General features: G+C 43.4%; 1 protein-coding gene across 8 annotated transcripts in view; it reads left to right on the top strand.

Annotated features, from left to right (window-relative positions):
* Window positions 1-27,894, top strand: part of nfia (nuclear factor I/A) — a 155,922-nt gene that overhangs the window by 108,432 nt on the left and 19,596 nt on the right. For 3 of the 8 annotated variants that reach the window (XM_085263615.1, XM_085263619.1, XM_085263620.1), the window contains exons 3-9: window positions 18-83; window positions 639-713; window positions 13,618-13,735; window positions 17,763-17,890; window positions 19,796-19,846; window positions 22,494-22,661; window positions 25,582-25,760. In XM_085263615.1, the coding sequence (XP_085119741.1) occupies window positions 18-83; window positions 639-713; window positions 13,618-13,735; window positions 17,763-17,890; window positions 19,796-19,846; window positions 22,494-22,661; window positions 25,582-25,760 (785 nt within the window). The remainder of the gene's footprint in view (window positions 1-17; window positions 84-638; window positions 714-13,617; window positions 13,736-17,762; window positions 17,891-19,795; window positions 19,847-22,493; window positions 22,662-25,581; window positions 25,761-27,894) is intronic. The other 5 variants (XM_085263621.1, XM_085263623.1, XM_085263616.1 and 2 more) reach the window with 4 other exon arrangements.

The following is a 27,894-nucleotide window of genomic DNA, read 5'->3' as shown; positions in this document are numbered from 1 at the left end:
TGTGTTTCTCTCCACAGAATCCGGCCAATCAGAAAGCCCGAATCAGGCCAGCGAATCAGACATCAAGGAGCAGCCGGAGAACGGTGAGACACACACACACACACACTGAGGCCAACCTGTGTGTGACCCTGTGTGGTTAAACGAAATGAGGCTGTGGTCAAATATGCACACACACACACACACACACACACACACACACATTCCTGAGGAGAAGTTGTTTGTCTGGATCAGGGAAGTGCGTATGGAAGATTTTTAAGTGTGTGTTGATGGATGTGATAGCTGTGTGTGTGTGTGTGTGTGTGTGTGTGTTGATGGATGTGTGTGTGTGTGTGTGTGTGTGTGAGAGAGAGAGAAGGATATCCTCTCTACTTTGTGTGTGTGTGTGCTAGACCTTGACCCTGGTGTTCAGCTACGTGCGTGCAGACACACACAGCTGGTCCTGATTATTCCTGTTGGGAAACAGAAGCCTGTACTTCCTCACTCATACTGATCCTTCCCTGGTACTACTGGTACTAGTACTACCTGTAATCCTGCTGCAGGTGTAGATTTCGGGGGCTTGTCAGTGGTTGGCTGTGCCGAAATGTGTTGGTGATACAGTAGTAATATAGTAATAACCCCCTCCCTCCCTCTGCTCACAGGTCACCTGGGCTTCCAGGACAGCTTCGTGACACCTGGAGTTTTCACGGTGGCCGAGCTCGTCCGAGTGTCTCAGAGTAAGTTCTGTCTCTCTCTCTCTCACTCTCCTCCTGCAGTGAGGCTGAATGAGGCCAAGCACTGATTGGATCGCAGATCTGTCATCGATAGTGCATCTAATGTAATTCCTCCAGACCAAACCACAGGCTGCCTATCTTAATGAACACACTGTGTGTGTGTGTGTGTGTGTGTGTGTGTGTGTGTGTGTGGCTGCTGATGTGTGTTTGAGTGGTCTTCCTGCTGATGAACATAAGAACATGTTTAGGAGAGTGTGAATTGTGAGCTCAGCTTGCAGCACGAGGCTGAGCACCTGTGCATCAGAGAGCCAGGTGTTCACCGTATTCTATAACAATAATAGTAATAACAATAGTAATAACTGTTACTTAGTAACACCTTATAAGTAACTGATTACCAAAATCACTGTATGTATAATAACATCATAGATTAAAATGTGAACAACACAGACTCAAACATTATGTGTTTTAAAGATGGTGAGAGTCGACGCTGCAGGAGAGTGCACGAGCGGCCAGTCAGCTCAAGGCTCTGAAGCACCATCGATTAATCGAATTCTCAGATAAGAACTACTTCTGTGATAAATATTCAGAAGAGAAAAACACAGGTCTTGCAAAATGACTCTTTACACACCATATTAAAATAGAAAACATTTTCTTAAATGCAAACATAAATAAACCTCAAGTCTCTTATCAAAGGTCAATATAATCTGTATGAAACTGAAACCTAAAACGTGTACCTTTACTCTGTGTTCTTGGAAGGTTTGTGACACTGTTTCATCTCCTTGATGAGCCAGATTACATTTGGTTTGTATGTATGTATTGTGTGCATATGTGTGCAGTGAATGACCGAGTTTGTGTCTGTAAGCCTTTAAAGGAGAATGCGGTGTCTGCGAGCATATTGGCATTGTGACGTTTGTCCTGTGCTTTGATGCAAAGTGCCTGTGCTGCTGAGAAGACATGCTTTGATGGTGCGTCGTTAATTAATATTAATAATAACAATTCATCTGCAGGTTTTTCTCTGTGTAGAACAAACAGCGTTGGGCAGAGCAGCTACAAACTTCCTTTTCTTCCTCTGGTAGTTTGTCGAGCAGCTGCTTTGATGAAGGACTCCCGCTCGCTGTTTCCCAGTAAAGGTTTTAATGGTGATCACAGGAACATATACTGCTTTGGGCTATACAAACAAAGTTTTTTTACTGTATTGTTGTGGCTCCGCCTCTTGTGCAAACAGACTCCGCCTCCGTGTTAAACTGTTCCAGCATCATCAGGACTGCGTGGGCTGAATGTGGTCAGACTTTTTATCCACACGCTGCTCCTAAATGTGTTTCTACTGCAGGTCTGTGAGTGCTGCAGAGCTGTGCATTAAACGAGGATTTCATATAATCGAGTTATCCGAATTACTCGATGAATCGTTGCAGCCCCAGTTGATATTAAAACTCTTCAGATCCAGGATCTGCTGCCAATCAGCAGCCGCTCCAACTCAACTCTAATTATGAGGAAATATGAGCGACAGGCGGGCGATCGAGAGACCGCAGGGTGGAGGAGAGAGAGGGGAGGGGTAAGATGGGTGTGCAATGGACAGAAAGGACAAGTGAGAGAGAGAGGCGGGGGGACATGACCTTTAAAAAGTGCCGACATGCAGGAGAGAGAGAGAGAGAGAGAGTGACAGAGAGCGCAGTGGGATCTATATGAGTCTGTCGATCGCCCACCGCTAACAATAGGCGATGTAAAGTGCCTGTCAGCACACACACAGACCCCCGATCAAAGAGCCATCGATCACACATACACACAGTTATCCCTGCTTGATCAGATACTCACATGCAGCTGCTATCTCACACTCACTTAATGACACTGAAATATAAGGCATTCTTTCAAATTAAAAGCATCAGTGAAGTCTGTTAAACTTTTTGTTCTCCAAGGGTAGCTTTGCATGATTCAAAGTTCTGAATAAGTCTCCTCAGCTATGTCCAAATCCAACTGAAACCCATGTACTCTGATTGGCCAGTATCTGGAAGGTTATTGAGGGTACAGAGCGCATAAGCACATGTACGAGTACGTGTTGGAGCCTGAATGGAGCCTGAACATCCTACATACAGCAGGAACATCATGATGTTGGTAAATAGTTTGCTCAGCAGGAAAAACCGAGGTTGGACTTAGTCTTTCAAGTACACAAACACATGTTGCTGCGTGCAGCGTGTCCCTGAAATGAGCTGTAATGTCAGGTAACGATTAAAATGACTGCAGCCTGCACAGACTCCTGTTCACACACTGGACTTCATTAAAGTGCGAGGGCTGTGGTTGTGATGCTTCACGGAAATACAGTTGTAGAAGAGTAACATGTTCCTCCACACAGACACACGCAATTTATAGAATGATGGTACCTAGAACAGTGGTTTTTGGTGTTGCATTGCTGCTGATGTATTTGGCTTACCGTGTCTTCTTCAGGGTCTGTGTTTCTGCCCTGAAAGTGCCAAGTGGTGTTTTTTTAAGTGCCATCCATTTTTTGATTTGATTGAGCAGCCATAGAACTATTTTGAGCTGATAGCGCCGTGAGTGCAGTGGTGTTCAGAAGATGTTTGCTCTGAGCACTTTGAGCTCAGGCTTATTGGAATTGTTCAGAAAATAGACGCTGAGAGCAAAAGTGAGGCAGCCTGTGGGCAGACCTTTGCAAATCATGCTGTAAACAACACCTCTATGCTGACAACACTGTCCTTTACTGTTCAGTGGTGCTGTACATTGTGGTCTTTAGTGTTGCTTTGGATGGCTGAGAAACTGAATTTTAAATTTCACGTGACACCTGTCAGCACATTCGGCAGGAGAACTAGCTCCTTCAGAACAGTAGATGATAGAAGAGAAGAGAAAAGGCCTTTACTGTCATTGTACATGTACAACGAAGTTGTGGGTGCTTCACACCGACTTTGCCGGAATAAAATATAAAGCGTATAAAAGAAATAAATAACAAAAATAAGAGAAAGGCACACAATAGAGGACAAAGTGCTCGGAAGCAGTGCAAAGAAAAAAAGGACTTCTTAGAGTCCATGTGTGAGTGTCCTGAGTGATGAGGGTTACTCAGCCTAGGACTGGGCGATATATCGAGTTTTTAAATATATCAATATATTTTTATACGAGATATGAGATGTGATAATATCGTTTATATCGATATAGTCTATGTTACGTTATAATTATACTTGTGGAACCGCAAGTTTGCCTCTTTCATCCACTTTTGTCTCTACGCAACGTTACTCTGCCTCGCCTCTCCTTCACTGAACACAACTCCTCCCCCTCCATCACTTCACCTGCAGGCAACGAGAAGATGGACACGGCAGCTATCAAAGAGGAGCTGGTCAGTAAAAAGAAAACATTTGGAGATTACCATTTTAGTGCTGTCAGCGTTACTCTCGTTAAAATGACCTTAACGCTGTAACTGCATTAATGTGGCAAATTAATGAGTTGCCACGGATCACCCTGTGTGTGGGGCTATACGGCGTAGTGTTTGTTAACAGTCTGAATGGCCCAGGGGAAGAAGGTGTTAGTGTGCGGAGGTGTGGGACCTGATCGACTAGTGGGTCAAGCAGGTGGTGGGCGGGGTGCGAGGGGTCACCTGTGATGGCCCTGGTTTACCTGAGATGATTTTTTTCTCTGGGCAGATGGAAGCAGCATCCTATCAGTGTTGAGATCATTATAATGCTCCTCAATATAAGCTGAGGTTAGACCATCAGCCCTGGCTACTATTTCGCTCCAGTTACTTTTACCATCGCCCTAAGGAAAGCGTTGCAATTTTACTCAATGTGAAGCTGAAACAAAAAATATGAAGGACAATGAGATTTCTCATTTTCATCCTTTAATTTTGAATTCTACCTCCAGATGTTCTTGTTTCACTCCATTATTTGCTTTTCATAGAAATAACTTTATTACTTTTACTTTTTCTTTTTTCCCTACTGACAAAGTTTTTCTATTCGGCTGTATTATAAATGAAGTCTCTCTCAGGCTGAATGAACATGTATTCACACACACACACACACACACACACACACACACACACACACACTTCAAGTACATTAGCTTTTAACTGATAACCTGAAATGCCTATTGCGCGCACACACACACACACACACACACACACTGTGGACTCTCCTGCACTCTAATCCATAAGTGATTCTTCCAGAGCCGCATCGCTGCAAATCTGCTGACCAACACAAAGCGCGCGCCTGCACACACACACACACACACACAGAGCGAAAGGGTGTGTGTGTTTGTGAATACATTTGTGTCTGTCTGAATGTGTCTGTGTGTGTAAGTATATGAATATATACTGTACTTATAGAGTGTGTGTGTGTGTGTGTGTGTGTGTGTGTGTGTGTGTGTGTGTGTGTGTGTTTGTGTGTGTGTGTGTGTGTGTGTGTGTGTGTGTGTGTTGCAGCAGCATTAAAGCAGCTCTGCTTTGCTGCCACAGACACTTTTCTTACTCCTCACTTTGCTCGCATTAGAAATATTAAATGTAGACAAAGCTGAAAAATGTTTTTCATCTCATCTCCTTTTATATTAATACAATACACACGTTATTCTCAGTACATCTCAGTACATTTTATTCATACAGCCAAAAGTTACACATTTGTGTGAGTGATTTCTGTAGAAAAATTTATCCAGCCTGATGAAACCTGTAAATGTCTCAGATTACAGTGGAACCTGAAGGAAGCGCTCCATCCTCAGGTTCCTCCGCAGTCGAAGCGAATTCGTGTAGAAGTTTCTGCTGATTTATGTTAACGTTCACCTCATGAGTCCGAACTCTACAGCTTTTTATGTTCTTCTTGATGAAGCTGTTGTCATAATTTCCTGTAGTTATATATTTGTGATGTTTTGAGCTCCCGGGGCCACCGTACGGTGGCCAAAGAATATATGTATGATGCTGAAGCAAACCTGGAAGGACACCTTTACTTCAGTGTAAAACTCAGCTGACGTCGGCAGATTCTTGCTGCGGCCCTCGTTCTCCTAAGCGTTCCCCTTTAAGAGCATAAAAAGAATTCATGCATTTCTTCATTCAAATAAGCAGCTGTGGGGGAGTGACAACAGGCGAACATCTGCATCATGCAGGATCAAATTCAGACTCCAGCATGTTTGGATGAGGTGGAAGATTACAGGAAGCAGAAATTACGATTTGCTGCCAAAGGTCACCTGATCACTTCAGTGTGTGTGTTATCAGGAGTATGTATTTCTTTTCTTTTTTTCTTTTTCTTTTGCCTGTCCCGTTTGGATCTTTAGCCATCAGAATTGTTGTCTTAAGGCCAAGAAAGATGCCAAGTTGATTTACTTTACCGGGTGGATCATCATGGCCTTGCCATATTGGTCCATTTGATTGACCTTTATTATAATTATGTATTTATTTTATTTTCGTTTTTTAAAGACGGGACAGACATGACTGGGGGATAGGACAGAGAGAAAGAATGAAAGAAAGAGAGGGAGAGAAAGAAAAATAGAGGGGAGAAGAGATGGTGAGAAAGGGGGGGAGAAAAAAAAGAAGAACAAACAAAACACCTGGATCAGCTGTATGGAGATTTAAAAAAAAAAACCAGAAGAGAAAACAAACAACAAAGAGCAAAATAATAAAAACAACACCATCACAATAAACTAGCTAACAGTAGATAACAGTAGATGCAAAATATTACATGTTATTGTTTTTTTTGTTTTTGTTTTTTTTGTTTTTTTGTTTTTTAGTATGTATTTCAATGAAAGTGTTCCCGGTGGTAGGACATGGTGCAGAAGTAGCACTGGGAGTCTCCGTTTGATGCCAAAGAAAAGATAACAAACTTCTTCTGGTTCCTGCGTGCTGAAGGGGAAGTCTCAGGAGAACCTGAGACCAGGAAACCAGGAGCCTGAAGAAAATTTTAACATGTAATGTGACAGGCAGTGTGGAAAAACAGTGAGAATGAGGCACAGGAAAAAGGCAAAGTCCAAGAAACAGTCCAAAGATTAAAAACAAGGAAAGAACTCCGAACATGGCAATAGACAGAACCTTACTTGAAGCTTCACCTACATCACCATCACCCCACAGCACTCTTTGTGATTATATGAAGAATCATTTCTGGTGTGGTTCTTCTTTAAATGGAGTGAACACACACACACAAACACACACACACGCGGGGGTCTGCAGGGGTGACTGAAGCCTATAGCTCACCAGAAGATGAGATGTGGTTGTGGTGGAGGGGGGGCTGGTGGGGTATTGAACAGAGCGCGCACGCACACACACAGCGGGTGACCTTGGCGTTGTGCAGCCATTACACAATTCACTGGCAGGCCAATCGAATCTCTCTCTGTCGATCAATATCCTATTAAAGCAGCACACAAAGAGAGAGAGGCCGGCCGGGCGAGCGAGCGGGCAGGTTAGTGTAGCGGCCGCGGTCACATGTAATTGGTCACTTCAGTGTATTCCTGACTTCTCCTTCCTCTCTCTCGCTGCGATGTGTCATTAAACTCTCGCTCTCTCTTCCTGTCGTTCTTCCTCTGATCCTCCTCTTTCTTTTTTTTCTTTGCTCATATTCCTCCTCTCTTTCTTCCTCCCTCCGTCCTCTCCCTCGCAGTCTGTTTCTGCCGCTCTGTACAAACCTCACCTGAGCGAGACATTACAGCTGCGTTTATGAGGGCCATAAGTTTGTGGACAGTAACTTGTGTTTGTTGTGCTTGTTGAACTGACAACAGCGAGGCGTCCATCTGTCACCAGAATTCCTACCGGTCAAAATTTAACCAAAGCAGTGCTCCTCAGGAAATAAGAGCTGCTGGTTGCTGAGGGATGAGCATAAAATTGGGATCAGCATAAAATTGCTAGGTCTAGTTAATAGTTTTTTAAGGGTTATTTAATAGGAAAAAAAATATTACTGTACTCATATACACATACCAGCTAATGTTAGCCTCAAGTTTCCTAAAAATCACACTTTCCCTCTGACAAACAGTTTGATTACATTCTTATATTGTATGAGAGTTTAATCACTAAGAGTCCAACAATGTTAGATCCACTTCAAAGACCATTTCATTATGACCATAACAGTAGCTAACAGAGGCCAACGGCAGCTTACCGAGGCTATTAACAGTTAACTAAAGCCCCTTTTCCATTAATACCTACTCGGATATACTCACCACGGATCGCCACTCGGGTCGACTGGTTTTCCATTACAATCTGGTACTACCTAACGTTCGTGGTTGTCGTCATAGCAACGCATCCAAGCATCCCGCAATGTAATTAATATACGACATGATTGCTACAAAAAAGGTGGACGTCAAGTAGGGCTGCACGATTAATCGTTAGAAAATCACGATCTCAATTCATACTTATGTGCGATCTCATTTCCAAATGACAACGATTCCATCCAAAAAAAAAAAAAATAGCCGGCGACGATTGTACCGCATTTTGATCCGGGACGTAATTTGCAAGAAGACAAGCGCTCACTTTTCCTGCTCAACAAATGACAAGGGCAGAGCCTTATACCACGTGTTACTGGATGCTAAAATTGGCAGGGAAAAAACAACGGAGAGCACGTCAGAGATGATGAAAAAGTGACAGGAGAAAATCCGTCCCGGTCAACCACCCAAACATCAATAACAGGAACCTTATACAGCGCTTCCCTATACCCGTCGAACTCCCGCAGGCACAAAGAAATTACGGAGGCTATCACTTATCACCTGACCAAAGATATGGCTCCCATCAACACTGTGCAAAATGAGAGATTTAGGAAAATGACAAACGCTACACAGTGCCGTCCCGCAACTATTTTTCTATTGTTGCACTACCTGCTCTATACACGCAGTGTCGAGCAACGGTGGAGACGGAATTTCAAGCAGTACAACATTTTGCGGCAACCACAAAATGTGAGACATTTGTTGTTTTTATGTTTGTTTATTGTTTTTATGTTCAGTCTCAACTGTTACGAAGTTGATGTGCAGTTAATAAGTGCAATAAATATTTTAATAATAAATATTTAAATAAATATTGGAAAAGAAAATCGTGAGAGAATCGTGATCTCAATTCTAAGCCAAAAAATCGTGATTCTCATTTTATGCAAAATCGTGCAGCCCTAATGTCAAGGCAAGAATATATCTGCTGCTCGGTCTGTGGCTTTTTGTCATACTCGGGGAACACGGCGTTGTTTTTTGTAACCGTTTCCTTCATTGGCGAGTTTCAAAAAAGGGTGGTTATATTCTTGTCAACATGACGCTCTCATGACTCATCGAGTGACGCTACTGTCCAGCTAATCGGTGGCATGCAGTCTGACGATGTTACATTTTAGTACTGACTAAGAACCCTGGGCGAGCAGGTACTAAAAAAGTACTTGGTAACAGGTACTATAACCTAATGGAAAACCCTGATAACTGTTGTGAACCGTGCCAAGTCGATCCGAGTAGGTACTAATAGAAAAGGGGCTTAAGGCTAACACAAGCTAACAGTACCTAACTAAGGCTAACTACAGCTAACTTAAGGCTAAGGGTAGCTAAATAAATGAGGACACTTCTCACCCTGCATTGACAGCTGAGGTAAACAGTGGACTAACAGCGTTCCACAGAAAATTCTCAGGGAGATCCGTCTAGGTGCGGCTGTTATGGGGTAAACTCAAAATGTTTTTGATCTCTGTTAGCTGACATGTTAGCATGTTTGTCCTACAGAAGCTAACATATCTAGAATTATGCACTTGAATTGGGCAGTGTAAGAAAACGGAACTCGGTTGACTGCAATCTGTAATCTACTGACATCTAGTGGTGAAAAATGTTACACACTGAAAGTTTAAGATTTGAAAGGTAATTCAAGCATGATTGTGTATGGCAATCTGTTAAATTACTGCAGGTGAAGGGACTTCTCAAACCTGGTTTCTTTACATATTAGATTTAAAATGCTGATATTTGTGTTAAAATAATACGATCTCTACATTTTCATAGTCAGGGGATCTTTTTAAGTGAATCGATTAAACAATGGGTGTTCCAGTTATTAATTGTGCCTAGCAAACTGGCACGTGGGTGTAGCACAGGCTGTAAAAGGAGCTGCAGCTCACTCTGAGTCTCTTTGATGTTTTTAGACACTTGTAACCAGCTCTCTCACACACACTCACACACACAGATGCATGAGTGGAGTGCCAGCAGTGCACCTTGGCACTGAAACAGATTTCATGAAAACACACACACACACAAACTTCCTGCCAGTGTGTCAGGAGAGTTGACATTAGACGTAAGGATGTTGGGGATTACAGCTGATATGATGGCTTCACACACACACAGTGCAAACACACAAACACTCAAATAGATAAGAAGGCAGATGACCCACTTGGCACCTTCTCGTACCTTCGTCTGTCTCACTATCGCGCTCTCTCACACACACACACACACACACACACACACACACACACACACACACACACACACACAGGATGAAAGATGAATAAACCTGGAGGCCTGCATGCTTCAGACTCCTCCTCCTCCCTCCCCTGCCCTCTGCCACACACACCTGGTGGTGTGCCAGCAGCAGATGGGCACCGTGGCACAAATGACACAAAGATGTTTGACAATTTTAATAATAATCACAATAATAATCATAATAATGAAAGTGTGAATTGGAACAATAAAACAAAGGGAACAGCTGTAAGCGATCAAAGAGGTGCCTTTGCGAGTTCTCACAGAAACACGATGAAGATGTGCTTTAAAGGGGGGTTACAGTAGTAACCACTGTATGGCGAGTGACCTGAAAGCATCATTAATACAGCGAAGTTGAGCCGAAGCTCCAGCTGGCAGACGTCCAGACAGCAGAGCACCGGCCCCCGGCATTCAAATGCAAGAAGTAAACACAGAGCAGCTTCATTACTGCCAGAAATCTAATCAGCAAGGATACAAATCAACCAGGAGCAGCTGCAGAGTGCTGCCAGCGCCCTCCACAGGCTGCACACGTCAGTGCAGCAGTGCCTCTCAGACAGAGCCCATCAACACCATGTTTCAGCTGTCATCTCATTTATGATTAACCATTAACATCTCAGAGGTTCACCCACAGCCTCAGTGAGCACATGCAGCAGATTATCCATGATTGGCTGCTTTTATATCCTTATCTCTTTTTATTCTAGAAAAAATCAGCTTTTCACTGAATTTCCCAGAGGAATTATTAAAGTTCTATTTTTATTCTTAATATTAGATGGTACACCATACTTTGTGTCTACTGATTATCTTTATTATTTTTACCACTTTGGACAGTTTCAGTTCAGTTCAGCTTTATTTATATTGCACCAACAACAGTCGCCTCACGGCACTTCATATCGTAGGGTAAATATCCTACAATGATACAGAGAAACCCCAACAACAGACAACCCCCTATAAGCAAGCTTGGGAGACAGCTGGAAGGAAAAACTCCCTTTTAACAGGAAAAAACCTGGCGGAGCCAGGCTCAGTGAGGGGCGGCCATCTGAGAGACCAGTTAGATTTACTACTATCACAAGGGCTTATCCATTATTTTTAACAGTTTATGCAACTAGTAAAGGAGTCTAGGACTTGCTTATGATGGCTGTTTTAACATCAATGATTGTTGGCGATCTCCATGTTACCATGGAGATGTTTAAAATGTCTAAACATGAGTTAGCTTAGTGAGCGCGAAGCTTCAGAAAGCAAGTGAACAAAGTGGCGTACGATATAACATGTTCTCAAGGTTTTCAGCAAGACTGCGATAACGAAAATAATCGAGTCTATAGGGGAGTTTGGGATTTGCAGTGCATTATGGGATGAGTAGTTCCTTCACAGTTAAGTCACTCTCCACACGGTAGCTTTGCCTTTTTCAACTCAAGACTGGCTTCACTGAAAGCTTCACACTCTTTATGAGTTTGTAAAACCTCAGAGGAGAAGTGAACAAGAAGTTTCCGTCCAAAACTGGAGTCATAAAAAAGTGGACTACAATTATTAAATTACAGGGTAAGTTTACTTGTCCTCAGACGTAAAAACACAGAACAGGTCGACTGTTCGTTACGAGCCGTGGCAGTCACAGGAAACTTGTACGTTCTTTATTTTTCAGTTTTTAAATTATCTTTGTTTTTACTTCCTGCTCCCGTGGGAAAGGAGTTTAAAACGTCCACACACGAATGACCAACTCTCTGTGTGTGTATATGTGTGGGTGTGTGTGTGTGTGTGCATGTGTGCGTGTCTCAGGTCAGCCCTATCTCTACAGGGCAGAGAGAGAGAGAGTGATAGATAGGTGGAGCGAGATCACGGTGCTGAGCTCAGCAGAAAACTCCCCACCAGGTCCTGTCAGTCCTCCCCCTCCCTCCTCCTTCTCCTTTCATCCCATCACACCATCATGCTATCTGTCAATAAAACGATGAAGAGTAGGGATGAGGGTGTAGGGGGGGGCTGGAGGCGAGGGGGTAGATGGATGTCCGGTTTTGAAGCTGATTGCTGCCTTTGTTCAGCAGGATTTTCAAATTGAAGCATTTGACAACAAAGAGCCGGATCGCTCCCTCGCTCCCTCCCTCCCTGCTTTAACACGGAGAGCCTCGCAGGGCTTTGTGGAAGAGCTTCTGTCCCCCGAGAATAGGATGGGGGGGGCAGCAGAACATGAACACATCAGAGAGGAAGAGGGCCACAGCTTGTTGTTGTTGGTAGATGCTAATGTTGCGTGCTAACTGCTCTCATATACAATGATGACATAAACTCCTGTTGTGAGCTAATATTGAATATGTAAACAGAGACAAGCGGTGCTCGGCTGCTCGTCAGGCTGTTTGTTGGGAGCAGTGGCTTCAGAGTCTCATTTATAAAAGCGACTCATTTTTGTCTTTTTTTAAGGAGGGCAGTAATTTTATCACCTCCTGAGCCAATTCATCCGCCCGCCAGATTAGTCCTGACGATCCTCTGACTGTCAGAGGAGACGTTAACAGCTCTGAGCTGAACAGAGTCCCACTACTGCACACACAGGTGGGGCAATTTTAAATGCATACACCTGTGCACTTACTGGAGTGTTTAACGAGGAGCTAAACAACAACACCTGTCCGCACACAATCCCTGCATCATGCGCTTCAGGGTGAGCTCAGAAAACGTTCCCTGGAAGCTGCAGGAGGATCATATGTCGAAGCTAATCTGCTGGTTCTGCTCGGCCAGAAAATCCCAGTGACTGATGCAAACACACAGTCACTCAGAATTTCTCCTTAAAATATTCTCCCAGGTTATTGGTGCTTTAACGTGGAGTTAATCAGGCTGTTCAATCAGTTGTGTTTTTGAAACGCAGGAATATTCACACGAGACATCTAGCGGGACGATAAGTGAAACTTATTTTCAAGGTCTGTCCCTCTCTTGTCCTTCACCTCCATTGGCACCATCTCTCCGTCACTTTACAGTTTTTGTTTTAGAAGTGCAGATTTAGCACAGAGGTTTCTGTTGGTCTAGTTTCCAGGGGAGAGGAGGTCCAGGATATAGCCTAACCCCGTCACTGGAAGAATGTGATAAAACTTATGTTATGCTTGTGGCGTGACGGGCGGTCAGATGTCCAGTGACGCGTTGTGTTGCAGCATCTCTTCAGGCAGGAGGAAACACATTTAATAAGAGTCAACCTTTACTTTTTAAATGTGCACTTTGGATGATTAGAAGCTTTAGCCTTCTTTTCTCGTGTGCAGCAGCTTTATGAGACAGTAACTGCTGCCGCAGCAGGCTTTCATTGGAGTGTCCGTACTCCCATGAAGTCTCCTTCACTGCTGGAAGTTTCTTGTCTCCTTTAAGGAAACCTGAAAGTGTCAGTGAGGAGCTTTCACAGCTTGTCCTCCTGATTTTTATCAACATGTTTAATGCACCTTGTTCAGCCTCCAGGTGTGTGTGTGTGTGTGTGTGTGTGTGTGTGTGTGTGTGTGTTCACTGGTTATATAAAAATGTCACCGTATCCGTACTGACACTCTCTGTCTGTCTGTCCGTCCATCAGCGCCCATCGCAGCCGGCACCGGGCCAAACTTCTCGCTGGCCGACCTCGACAGCTCCTCCTACTACAGCATGAGCCCAGGAGCCATGAGGAGACCACTGCCCAGTACCTCCTCCTCCAGGTACACACCAGCACACTCAGCACCTCCTCCTGTTGTTCATGTGACTATTTATCAGTTTTAATGACTGCAGTCAATCAATCGATTGACTAAGGTCAAAGTGTTTCTCAAAGAGGGAAACATGCGCGTCATAGAAAACTCTAAACAATGATCCAATAAGTGCTTTTGTAAAATAGAAGAAGTAGAAAACTGATTCTATAATATTTCATGGAGCACCTGTAATAAAATAAATGGGACGCAGAGTCTGTGCAGTGACTCGCAGCACCTGCGCCCTGTTTAAATAACCTTTGTTGAGCTGTCAGCGGACAGAATGGTGAGGCGTCAGTGCTGAGTGTAAGCGCCACCTAGTGGCCCGTGGACTGACCTTTCAGCGATGCTGGAGAAGTCGCTTCATCATTGGCCGATGTTCCCAAACCAGAACTCGAGATGGCTTCATTTCGTTTTTTACTTCCAAACATTCAAATCCAGATGGTTTATGTTCCAGCCGTACAGTGCTCAGAGGACACACAAACAACAAAGAGTTGGTTGGATTTGTGAAATGAAATGACTGCAATGGACAGATGCAAGGATGACGACGGTCACACCCTCGTGCAGTGCACTGGATGGATGCTGTATCACAGACACGATAGGACAGCTGTCAGTATTTCACTAACTCACCTGCAGGGTGTGTAGAGTGTAGAGGCTACGGCAGCTTTGGTCTGTGCATGAACACTAACTGTTTGTTCCTAATGTGGCTTAATGTATGTTAGAGCACACACACACACACACATCCGGCCCGGCGTACATTTATATCTGGCCCGCGAGATCATTTTATATAGATATATTATTATTGTTATGCATGGCCTGGCGATAGGAGGTGCTAATAATATACAAACAACAGATCCCATAATGCAGCGCTGCAGCCTCCTTGCCGAACGCTAGGCTATTTGGGAACATTCCCGCGTCAATCAAGTCAAACTTTTGTTATTGCGAAGCTAGCCGCTCACAATGGTGGAGAGAAAAGTTGACTCTGAAAGCAGAGCCTTTCAGCGCCAGTGGGTGACTGACTATATGTTTACAGACATTGCTAGTAAACCCGTGTGTCTTAATAGTGTTGCTAATGTGGCTGTAATTAAGGAATTTAATTTAAGACGGCACTACGAGACAAAACATCAGGATAAGCTGAAAAACCTAAATGCAGAGAAGAAACTACAGAAAGTAGAAGAGCTAAAGAAGAATCTGACATTTCAGCAGACTTGTTTTCACCAGAGCAAAATCACAAAGTGAAGCTGTTGTGAAAGCAAGTTTTATTGTAGCAGTGGAGATAGCCAAATCAGCCCGGTACCACTGTAAAGAGCTGCATGATGAAGGTGTGCGACGTCTTGTGTCCAGACAAAATGCTGATTTTGGCAAATGTGAGCCTGAGGAGAAATACGATTGCTGATGGGGTTTGTGAGATGGCCACTGATTTAAGAACACAGTTGTGTGAAAAAAGCAGAAACTTTATCGCATACTCTCTTGCTGTGGATGAAAGTATAGACATGATGGACATTGCACAGCTGGCCATCTTCATCCGTGGAGAGGAAATATTGAACATTAAATCGATGCACGGGACAATGACAGGAAAAGACATTTTTTAAAACGTATGTCAAAGTGTAACAAACTTGTTGGACTTACAACAGATGGAGCGCCGGTGTTGTGCGGTGAAAAAAGCGGACTAGTCAGCAGGATGCGAGTAAAGATGCAGGAGGAGAACTGCACTGGTGGGTTAACAGCATATCACTGCATCACACACCAGGAAAGGCTGTGTGGTAAAATGGAGCATGTAATGATCACCGTAACACAAACCGTAAATTTTATCCAAGCTAAAGGTTTAAATTACCGTCAATTTCAGTCTTTTATGTGGGAAATAGATTCAGAGTTTGCCGACATGCCATCATACAGAGGTCCTTTGGCTGAGTTGGGGAAAAGTTCTCAATAGAGTTTTTGAGTTCAGCAAGGAAACCTGTCAATTCATGGACATGACATGTATGATGCGGTGAAGGCATTTCAAGTGAAGCTGTCACAAATGCACCAGTGCAACTTGCCTCACTTTCCCTGTTGCCAAGTAATGTTGAACCAAATCAGCGCACTTTGCTGAACTGCACCTGTGCAGATTCAGATGGAGCTGCAGTGTAATGATACACTCAAGGGAAAGTACGACACTGAATGGCCCGCACAGTTTATTAGTTCCACTCCTGAAGCAATGCTCCGTCTACATGCGGCTCCAACCTTGTGTTTGCTTTCATTTATTTTTTTCTGGGGTTTTGGCAGCATGTTCATATTTCTAACTTGCATAATTTTGACAGGATATATTTTTATGAAGAGCAAAATATTTAAAGTTAAAGTTTATTTTTTTAAGTTTATTTAATCTGGAATAACATTCCTGTCTGTTTTTAATCATATTTGTTTAAAAAACATTGTTTTAGTGTGTTCAATAAATGTTTATCTTGTTTGGCCTGCGACCTAAAGTGTGCCTTGAGTTTTGGCCCCCTGTGCAATTGAGTTTGACACCCCTGCCTTAGAAGGTACTCACAACTCACTGATATCCTCACAGTGATGGTTTAAACTCAAATGATTATACAAACACACTCTCTCTCTCACTCACACACACACACACACACACTCTCTCTCACACACATATGCTTGCAGGGTTTGCCCTGACCTCTTCTCTTAAATCGATGCGGTCGCAAAAGTCGTCTGTCTGCTGAAATACCTGCCCTGCAGCGCACACGCACGCACGCACGCACACACAGTTAGCTGAGTGTGTGTGTGTGTGTCCTCTGTCTTCTACACCCTCTCCCCCTCTCTCTTCTCTGACTCCAAACACATCTCCAGAGACCTCCCACACACACACATTACCACACACACACACACACAGATCGCTGTGAGGCAGTGAAGCAGATCCATATGGAAATATTTAAGTCTTTACTAATGTCAAAGACCCTCCATTCATACAAACACATCTCAGTGTACAGGCAGAACACACACACACACACACACACACACACACACTGTTAATGTTTTAACTTCCTGTTAAACAAACAGATCTGGCCAGTGAGGTGTAAACCTGCTGTCTGTGAGTCGTTGCTCTCATTTCTCAGGCTTAAACCTTAAAGTAAAGCAAACAGAAAATGTGTGAAATGCATAAATAACTGCACAAGTACACAAAGACTACAGCTGGGTTTGGAGGGTAAAGGAGGACATGTAAATTTATGTCTTACAGAAAGGTATGAATTCAGACTTTGTCCTTCCTTTTCTTCCTGTCAGGGATGCTCTGGTTTATCCAGTGTGAGCATCTATCAGATGCTGCTGTAAGTTGATGCCTGAGAGTCATTTAGTCCACGGGACGTGTACGGTTTGATCTCATGTCAACCCTCCTCGCTGCTCTTTTCTTTTTACCATAAAACGCCACATTGTCAAAGTTCACATGGAGTCAGCCAATCAGTGATGTCAACAAATGAGCACTGGACTCCAGTGAAAGCAAAAATGGCCTCCATGGAAAAGTTCAAGGAAAACACCACTGCTAGCCAAGAAGATCACAAAAGCAAACTGCAAACAAACATCTGGATGATCTCCGAGACTTCTGGGAAATCTTCTGTAGACTGACAAGACAGAAGCTGAACTTTGTGGAAGGTTTCAGTCCCATTACATCTGCATCAAACTAACAGCTTTGTTCCCTTAATGAATGAAATCATCATTTAAAACCTGCACTCTGCATTTACTCAGGTTCTCTTTATTTGATGATCTGAAACATGTGAGTGTGACCAATATGTGGGGAAAAAAGAAATAAGGGAGGGGCAGGTAGGTGAGATTGAACAGTTGGATGTGTGGGAGGGAGCCTGATGTGCTGGTCTCAGGTTTGGGTGGGACTTCAAACAGCTGATAGCAGGAATCAGAGGGGTCTGTGTGGGTGTTTAGGACTCCACCTGTTCTCCGTTTGAGCTCTGAGCTGGAGAACAGCGGGGTTAATAATGGGAGGAGTCACCAATGCTGCTCTGTCTCTCTGCAGCTCTGCCAAGAGGATAAAGTGCATGGAGGAGGACGTGGACAGCCCGGGGGAGGAGTCCTACTACCCAAGCCAGGGTCGGTCTCCAGGCAGCGGCAGCCAGGCCAGCAGCTGGCACGACGTGGAGCCAGGTATGTAACCACACCCCGAAACGAAACCCCAGCCGCCTCCTCTAATAACAGCCCCGCCATCTTAATACCCCATCTGACCCCGGCCCTAACACTCCCCCCACCTCCACCATGCAGACTCTCGTCATCACACATCCCAGAGCTAACCTGCCGCTCCAACGCAGCCCAGCGGAGCGATGCTACCATGGTGCAGTGTGCAGTTGGTGCTTCCAGCAGGGTGTGTGTGTATGTGTGTGTGTGTGTGTGTGTGTGTGTGTAAGAGTGATTTTTTTAATGTTTTGTCAGAGAGTGTGATCTCTCGACTGCCTGTCTCATAAAGAGGACGTCACAGGTTTGATCCTGCACACTTGCAGAATCAGATCCAAAACAGTCACATAAACAGGAAGCAGCCTCCAGCATGCCTCCGTGTAGCTCAGTGTGAATCTGAACAGTTCAGAGACACAAATCTGTTCAGTGAGCCTCACGAAGCCGAGAAAGGGGGGAAAAATTTAATTCGCATTAATATGTCATTAAACTGTCATCTCAGAAGAAAGCCATGTTTTTTAATTTGTCTTATAATTATTATAAATTAGTCGATTCATTCTTCACTTTTAATTACTTTTTCAACAGTCAGGCAGTTTGTTTAGTTACCCTTAGTTACCTTTAATTTTTGTATTTTTACGTCATATTTTTAAATATTTCTTTGGTGGGTTTTTCTAGATAGAGAAGTCAAATTATACATTTAAATTTCAAATGTTTTGATATAATATAAATAATAATCTGGCATTTGACAAATATACAAATATCAGTCAAATAAAATATATTTTAATACAAAAAGTTCATTTTGACATTTTTATTCAGTATTTTTATGATATTTTATTTCAGTGAATGTTGCGTTTTTCAAATATATTTATAGATATTCTTTGCGTGGCTTTTATGGGTTAGAATGATTTTATATTTTGTTTGCCAGGTGTTTGTTTGCCATTTTGTTAAATGGGTTGGAAATTTATTCAGTTACATGTTTTAGTTTTTATTCTTAATTCAATTTTACATGATCATTTATTTATTTTTAATGTTCGTTAAAACTATACTGTAATTGTTATTGAACTTATTAAAATATTTAGATAGAAATTTTATTCTTGCATTTAAAAGATGTGAATATCAATCAAATATGTTTATTAATAATATTAGAATAAGAATATTATATTTTTATAATTGCTATTATGAAGGTATTTAAATTTTCTTTCTGTTCTAAAACATTTTTTAATAATATTTTGGAAATTCGAGCAGACCCCCGCGAGTACCCGGTTCGATTCCCAGCCGAGCGACCATCTGCTGCATGTCGTTCTTCTCTCTGTGCTGTTTCCTGTCACTCTCTCTGCTCTCAGTCTTTTGAAGGAACAAAAATGTCCAGGAAGATATGTGCAGAATAAACTGCTTTCCTATTATAAATTCATTTTACAGAGATGTTTAGGTTTCTGTTGAGTATTTCTATGATTTCAGTACAATCAAATCTATTTTTAAAGCAGGTTTACAGCTACAACAGAAGCACGTCCACTCTGGTTCTTACTGAATTATAAATCACAGGTTAGCTGTCTCAAAGGAAACTAAAAATATTTTATTTTTATTTGCGTTAGAAAAAATAGAAAATTGCTTTAATTCTCAGTTATTATTTATTATATTCAGTTCATTGCATTCACATTGTTCCAGTGCATTTTTGGTTTATTTTATTTTTTACTTTCATTTTTGCAGACTCAGAGATTTTGTAGTTTTATTTTGGTAACCATGTTCTTAAACACACACGCATACACTGATTATATTTATGAGTTCCGTCCTCTTCCTGTCTCCTCTTCCTCTCTCAGCCGGTGTATTCATGCTACTTTTCCTTTCCGTTTCTTTTCTTCCTTTCCTCCGTCTTGCGTTGGAAAGCTGGATATAAGCTGCGTGGCTCTCTAGCTAGCTCTTTCATCTCCCGACAAGGTAAAGACGTCAACACGCCTCCTCACTTCCTGTCTACATGTCTGTGAAACCGCCTCCTCCTCCTTCTCCTCCTTTTTGTCTGAGTTTCCGTCTCGTGCCCCCCTCAACCTCCTTCACCTCCCCACCGCACTCCACCCAACCCTAACTCCACTCACCTGGCAGCATGCTGATGATGTCACTGTGGCACGTCGATTTTGTTTAGTTTGTGGACGAGAAAACCAGCTGGATGGACAGCAGGACAGTTTGTGTCTGTGTGCGAGTGTGTGTGTTGAATGTGAATATGTGACATGGTAACGAGTAAAGGTGTTGTTAGTTTGTGTATCAGGAGACGTTTGAATCTGATAAATGACCAAAACTAACCACAGATTGTATATTAAAGATGGAAGGTAACTCAAACTGGTTTTCAGTGTGAGGCAGCCTAATGGCTGCTGGATGAGAGGGTGGAGCTCTAACTTACTGCTAATTAGTAACATCAAAACCCTTGAATTTCACTCAGCAGTCCTGGAGCTCCGCCTTTTTGGACGCTCTGCTAGTACAGGAACCTCACAGCAGCCAAGTTATTGGTCAGTTGACGTCATTATGACAGTCCAGAGGTCGAGTTCGGGTGAAGCCGAGCAGACAGCTAGCGGCTACAGCCACCTGTGTCACCATCCACCTGTCAATCAAAGAGGCCACACCCCTAATTATTATGAAGGGCAATATTATCTAGAGACCAAACAGTTTCTGGATTGTGTTGTATTGGACAAAGGTGGATGAAGATGGAGTTGCCAAGCAGAAAGAGAAGAGGAAGACCTCAGAGGATGTTCATGGATGTAGTGATGGAGGACATATTGGTGTGAGAGAGGAGGATGCTGGGAATGATGGAGGCAGACGATCTGCTGTGGAGACCCGTTAAAGGTCTCCACATTTAATTAAATGGTTGTGGGTTTTTATGTTTATTTTATTGTGTTGTTCCATTTTCATTTTGTAATGTTTTACAGATTTTTATTTGAAATAACATGTTTGGTTAAATTATTAACTGGGACACATTAAATAATGGCTAAATGGATGATGAATGAATGAATCATAATCAGTGATGGATTGATGGATCATGGATGGATGGATGATGAAGGATAGATGGATGGAGGATGGATGGATGGATGATGAAGGATGGATGAATGATGGATGCATCATGGATGAATGATGATGCATCATAGATGGATAAATCATGGATGGATGACGAATGATGGATGGGTTGATGATGGATGGATGGATGAATAATGGATCACGGATGGATGGATGGATGGATGGATGGATGGATCTTGAATGAATGATGGATGATTAATAATGGTGGATGCATCATGGATGGATGATGATGAATGATTGATGGGTGGATGGATAATGAATGATGGAGGGATGGACGATGGATGGATCAATCATGGATGACTGATAGATTGGATGGATGGATGGATGGATGTGGAAACAGGATGAGGAAGAAGATATTGAACAGCCTCAGTTCCACCTGACAAAACCTCTTCGGTCCTTCATCACACTCACAAACAAACAACCCCCTCTGCCTCTTCCTCCTCCTACTGCACCTCTGCCCGTCACTACAAGCCCCACCCCTTCCAGGTAGACCACAATCTGTGTTGTTCCCTCTGTTCACAGCTCGTCTCCGAGCTGTGGAACAATCGTGTGTTTGTGCTGATAATCAGCCATGCAGAGCCTTATTTGCAGTAAAAGTACTTCAGAGTAAAAGTACTCCATTACAATAAAAGTATTGCATGTAGAAAGCAGCCAGCCCGGGTTCAAATCTGACATGCGGCCCTTTGCCACATGTCTCCCGCCCCTCGTGTCACTCTTCACTCCACTGTGTAATAAAGGCCAAAAATAAAATATTTTAAAAAGCTGTATTGAAGATGATCACTGTTGTTCCTGTGATGAACTAATTCAGCCTGAACTGCATCTATCTGGTAGCTATGGTAAAAATTAAAATGTGAGCAGTCAAGATGTTCCCGTCTGCTGAAGCTTATTAAATATTTCAAATAAAAATCATCACATGTAAGTGTGTCTCGATATTAACGGCAGCCAGGTTATGTTTGTTTTTATCCCAGCTGATAGCGTTTCACACTGCTGAGCTGACAGGAAAGAGAAACAGCATGTCTGAGTTTCACGTCTCTCAGAAAACTGACTTTTTATGTTTGAATAAAAATGCTGCCGGCTGGCCCATCTGACACACAAAGAAATAAAAATAAATGATGGGCTTTAGATCATCACTCACATTCACATTTTTATTTGGTTTTGTGTGTTTTTATTTATATATTTTGTTGCACACTTTTCATGTCGATATTATTATTTTTATAAAATTTCAGGCTTTTGTTCTTTTTTATATTTTAGTGTTTCATTTTATTTGTCATCATTTTTACTCATGTTGTCCTTTTTTGCTGGTATCTAAAAACTTAAAAAGGTTCAGACACACTAAACTCTCTGACACCTGCAGCCTATGACTCAATCTCCAAGCCCCGCCCCTGATCTCTAAGCCCCACTCCAAACCACCACCTCCCTCCTCCCAACTCCTCCCCACATTGGAGGTGCATAAAAAGTGTTTAAAGAATCAAATCTGCCATGACCCGCTCCTCCTCATCATGATCATCATGGTTCTTGGCAGGGATGCCGTCACCCGCCAGCGCTCTAAAGAGGTCAGAGAAGTCCGGTTTCTGCGGCACTGCGCCTTCACCGAGCGGCGCTTCCTCCACCTCCTCCTCTTCTTCTTCCTCCTCTTCCCCCCGAACGGCTTTCACACACCATCACCGGCCCGTCATTACCGGGCCTCGAGGTGAGGTCATCCCCAGAAACCTCCCTCACCCGCCTCCCACCACACACACTCACCTCCTTCACCCCACCCCCACCCCCGTCAGTCTCTGTGGATTTTGTCAGGAGGAGGCACCTGTAGACACACACCTATAGGCTGTAGGCAGGGCACTGTGTGTGTGTGTGTGCATGTGCGTGTGTGTGTGTGTGTGTGTGTGTGTGTGTGTGTGCATGTGCGTGTGTGTGTGTGTGTGTGTGTGTGTGTGTGTGTGTGTGTGTGTTATGAGAGCATCCTTCCCACCTCACACCTGTTCTTACGTCCCACCCACCCACCACTAACCCGTCTCCTGCTCCTTTCTCGTCTTCTGATTGGCTGAAATAATCTACCACAGAAACACACTTCCTCCTTGTGTGTGTGTGTGTGTGTGTGTCTGTGCGGCTGTTGAGTCTTGAGAAGTGTTTTCCATAATAATAATCTGCAGATAATCCTCATTCATCACTTTACCATCTAATCTGGCGAGCAGCTGAAAACTCACAGATCAGCTAAAAAATGATTTTTAAGATGACAAACTTTCTGTGTAGTACAACAGGAAGCAGAGGGGTTATAAAATAATCTGATTTACTGAGCAGCACAGGCGCACCTTAACGATGCGTCATGTGATGCTTTGTCCAACATGAGGAAATGAAATCCTCACATTTAGTGTGATTTGCTTGTAGTTCAGGTCTCAGTGAAGTTTGTGCAGGAGAGCCGATAAAGTCGTCACATTACATGTAAGAAAACATTCCATCTTAAAAGCTGCAACAGCCGTCAGAACTGTGACGAAGATTAGCAGGCTGCTGAAAGTTAAATGTTTCACTTTTTCGAGCTTCTTATTATTTCATCTGTTACCAATTAAAAGGCCTCAACACCGAACACTGTCACGTCTTTTATTGTGAAAGCTCTGCAGGAACGAGTTGAAGCAAACTCTGAGAGATTTTGAGTTGAGGTGGTTCAGGCATCTGACAAGGATGCCTCCTTGGCGAGGTTTTCCGGGCAGGTCCCACCAGGAGGAGGCCCCGGGGCAGACCCAGGACACGGTGGAGATTATATCTCTCGGCTGGCTTGGGAACACCTTGGTGTTCCCCCGGACAAGCTGGAGGAGGTGGCTGGGGAGAGGGAGGTCTGGGCTTCTCTGCTTGGGCTGCTGCCCCCGCGACCCGGCCCCGGATAAGCAGAAGAAAATGGATGGATGGTCTGAAGATCACTTTTGGCCTTTCTTATCAAGGTCTTTCCTCCACACCCCCTCTCTGCACCTCCAGTGATGGAGTATGGAGTATTTCTGTATTTTCCCCATCCTCACCTCCTTTAAAATTCTTCCACATGTGGTGAAAATGAAGGAACTCTGCTGTTTTAATTCTTTGCCTTCTTCTTATCGTTTATCAATCCACCTCCTGATGGAGAATATCTTCTTCAAGGAATAGTTGGCAGGGGAGAGAGGAGGAGGAGGAGAGGGGTGTCTGAGGTAGTGAAGCGAGGCAATTTGCAAAGTGGAACTAATCCCAGCTCTTTCTTCTGTGTTCGACATACCACACACACCGCTGCTGCAGCGCCGCTGAAGGCAAATCCTCCGCTTTGCCGTCTCGCCCGAAGAAAGACGAGAAGATCGATATCAGAGAAGTTCACAGATTCAGCTGATGACAGGGAAATCACACACTTTCATCCTACAGGCTGAGATAGACGCTGAGATGTGGGAAGGGGGCTGATTTTACGCTGTGATTGGATTGGCCACCTGATCTATGCTTTAGCAAAAAGGAAAGTGTGAAGACTAATCTGAAAAGCAGAGATAGTGTCTGTCTCCCGAATCCAAATTGGAAGCTGGTTCCACAGAGTAGGGTCCTGAAAACTGAAGGCTCTGCATCCCATTCTACTTGAAAATACTCTAGGAACAACAAGTAAGCCTGCAGTCTGAGAGCGAAGTGCTTTAATGGGGTGATATGGTACTGTAAGGTCATTAAGATAAGATGTGTCCGGATTATTCAGCAGGAGCAGGATTTTAAATTCTGGATTTAACAGGGAGCCAATGAGGGGATCTGAGGAGAAACGTGCGTGTTTTTATCTTTGGAAGTTGGTTTGTGGGTGTGAGATCCACTGGTTTACTCTGTCGATCACTGAGGCCATCAAATAAATGAAGTTGGCACAATGCATCGGAAAAAAATCCCAGAAACAGGATGTGGGACCAAACTAAATCAAACACACACACAGGTGGCTGAGCATGCCTGCACACTGAGTGAGATCATTTCTATTAATGTACACACACTCTGTCCCCGTGTGTGTGTGTGTCTGTGGTTACAAGAGAAAGAGAGAGGGCAGAGAAAGCCATCCATCCAATGATTACTGTAAATACACTGCTACAGAGCACATACACACACACACATACTCACACACACGGGCGGTCAGTGTGTATTGTCAGAGTGATAAATCACAGCAGACTTTAAGTGAATTAGTGCAGCAGCTTTAACTCTCCTTCCTACGCTCCCTCGCTCTCTCTCTGTCATTTCTAATGTCTCTCTATCTCCCTCGCTCCCCCCTCAGCATCTTCTCTGCACTCTCCTCAGACCTCCATACATCACAGGCCTTAACGAGGCCTCATCCGCTAACGAGCAATCAGAGAGTATTAGACCAATTAGAGCCTTAATTAGACTGAAGGAGAGAAGGAAGAGGAGGAGCCACGTAAATGATGTAGCCTCACCTCCATACACCTGTAGTGATTGACAGCTGGGGTGTCCTGTTGTCATTGGTTCATCTGCTCTGTGTGTCCATCGTCATGTATCTGCATGTTAAGCCACGCCCCCTTAATAAACTTAATAAACTCCTTGCTTCCCACAATGATTATGTCTCTACCTTCCTCCCCCAACTCTCCTTCCCTTTAATCATTTAATCTCTTCCCCTCTCTCTCCCCCCTCAGCGAGCCCCCACGCTCCCCCTTCCAGCCTCCACTTCTCCTCCTCCCCCATCCTGCAGCAGCCTGGCTCCTACTTCTCCCACCCAGCCATCAGGTATCACCCGCAGGAGACGCTCAAGGAGTTCGTCCAGCTGGTCTGTCCTGACTCCGCCCAGCAGGCCGGACAGGTGGGCTTCCTCAACGTAAGCACGCACAGAGACACAGACACATGCACGCACACACACATGTACACACACACAAACACATCTGAGCTGGGTTTTCCAGCCTCTGCAAAGGTGGGATCTGTTTGCAAAAGTGCTGCAGTGTGTGTGTGTGTGTGTGCCTGTGTGTGTGGCCTTTGTACTGCAGTGAGATAGTTGATATATCTAAGTCTAGACACTGAATCAATACACCTTCCACACACACACACACACACACACACACACACACACAGGCAGACACACACACACACAAGGCTCAGACACACAAACACAAACACAGAGCATCTGCTTTCCGTTTTTCCTACATGTTGGCCCGACTGCAGGGCGATCCCGATTGGAAGGCCGAGCCGCCTCTAACTTAACCTTAACCCCCGAGCACTCGTTCTCTGCCTGGTGTCGACTGGATGAAACAGCTGATCTTTTTCTAATCGTTACTAAGAACCGATTAAAATTGCGCGATAGTCACACTGAAATTTGTTGGAAACTGAAAGCATATTTTGTTTTGTTTTTTAACCTGGATAAAAACCAGGAAAAGAAAGCAGCCCGTGTCCTGTTTGAACACTTTGTCAGCTTTGCATTTCAAAAAATTAAAACCCATCATGTCAAATTTCTCAAATTCAAAAATGCGATGTTTGGGACAAAAAAAAAAAACTCACAACCTCACACGCACACAGATATAGCCGCTGGGAGGAGTGTTTCCACTATAGACACGCCCCTTTCACTTAATTGCAGAGTGTCACCAAGAGATGGGGCTTTCTTCCAAAAACCCTTGACCTGGATCGTTAGCTACAGATGGTTTTCTCACTTTTATTGTCGGGTCTTTGCTTTATACTCTAAAGCTCGCTGAGGCCACTGTTGTAAATAAAACTGAATTGAATTTGACATTCTTTGATAGCTGTCGCTGTAAAACTCTTTACTCATTAAAATATAAAAACTTTAATTTTTAAAAATGTAAAATAAAGGATAAAACTTCACAGTCTATTTGGCCATCCAGACGTTTTATACTGCAGATCACTAAAACTGTTTCCAGTAAAGTTCTTCATTTATCCATTTCAATCTAATCTAATAAATAAATAAAAAATTTTAAAAAAGAAATAAGCTTCCTCATAGATCCCAAACCAGATGTGGAGGTGATTTCTGAGACTGGTACATCTTCATTTATCATTTATTCTGTTACTTGCTGGGCTGTTGCCTTTTCAGACCTCTGTTTGAATTATAAGCGCATCCTTCATCGTTTCTGTTAAGTTGCAGCTTAATATTCTCATTCATTCTTTAGATTTCTTTAAACTCTCATGTTGTGCAAAAGTCTTGAGCGAAATGTAATTCCTCTATAGTTTGTATAAGAGAGGCCGGACTTTCACCTGCCCTCCAGGCTGTATGATGGTTCCAGAATTGTCCTTTGGACATCCTCGTACCTGAGATGGGGATGTTTATGAAAGTTTATCAGAATAGTGTTACCTTGATGGATGTGCCTGGGTGTGTAACTCTTATCAGCTGAGTTGTCCAGGGGCTGGGATGATGTCTTTGGAAATGTGCGACATAAGCAAACAAACAAAGCAACCTCATGGTGCCTTCCATAAAACAGGACATCAGAAGACTGCCAAAGAAATGGAGTGCAGACTACTGTGTAAATTTTAATAAATGTAAGGTTTTCCTGTTTGATCTTCAGTTTCTGTTGAAAATCTTTGTTTCAAAAAGGAGAGACGCACTTTCACAGTTACTCCAAGATAAAACGAGTAATATTCTGATGTCAGAGTTTTCATGTACGCGGCGCTGCACTGAAATCTGTTTCTCTAAATGAGCGGCCTGACTAAACTAAACATGCATGTTCCGTCACGTCATTGCACCAAGTAGAAATTACTTCTGCATGTTGTTAATTTACACTCTGGTATAATTTTTATGTATGCAAACTTTAAAAACAGGATTTCAACATTTGTAAAAATCTAAATGCAACCTATGTGATGAAATTTATTAAAGGACACGGCGGTGGCGTTCAAACATCGCAGAGATGGGGGGTTGCTGCTTGTCTGTAGGAGGCTCGGAGCACGACAGTTGAACAACAAGCACTAAAATGAGAAAAGTGAAAAGTCCGGGAATATACAAAGAAAATGATTCC

This window comes from Mchenga conophoros, linkage group LG23 (assembly GCF_057382185.1).
Source record: "Mchenga conophoros isolate Kocher_MC1m ecotype Shallow Benthic linkage group LG23, M_conophoros_male_GT1.1, whole genome shotgun sequence".
In the NCBI taxonomy this organism is placed as follows: Eukaryota; Metazoa; Chordata; class Actinopteri; order Cichliformes; family Cichlidae; genus Mchenga; species Mchenga conophoros.
The sequence above is the reverse complement of the archived record's forward strand: the minus strand, read 5'-3'. Positions and strand labels throughout refer to the sequence as shown.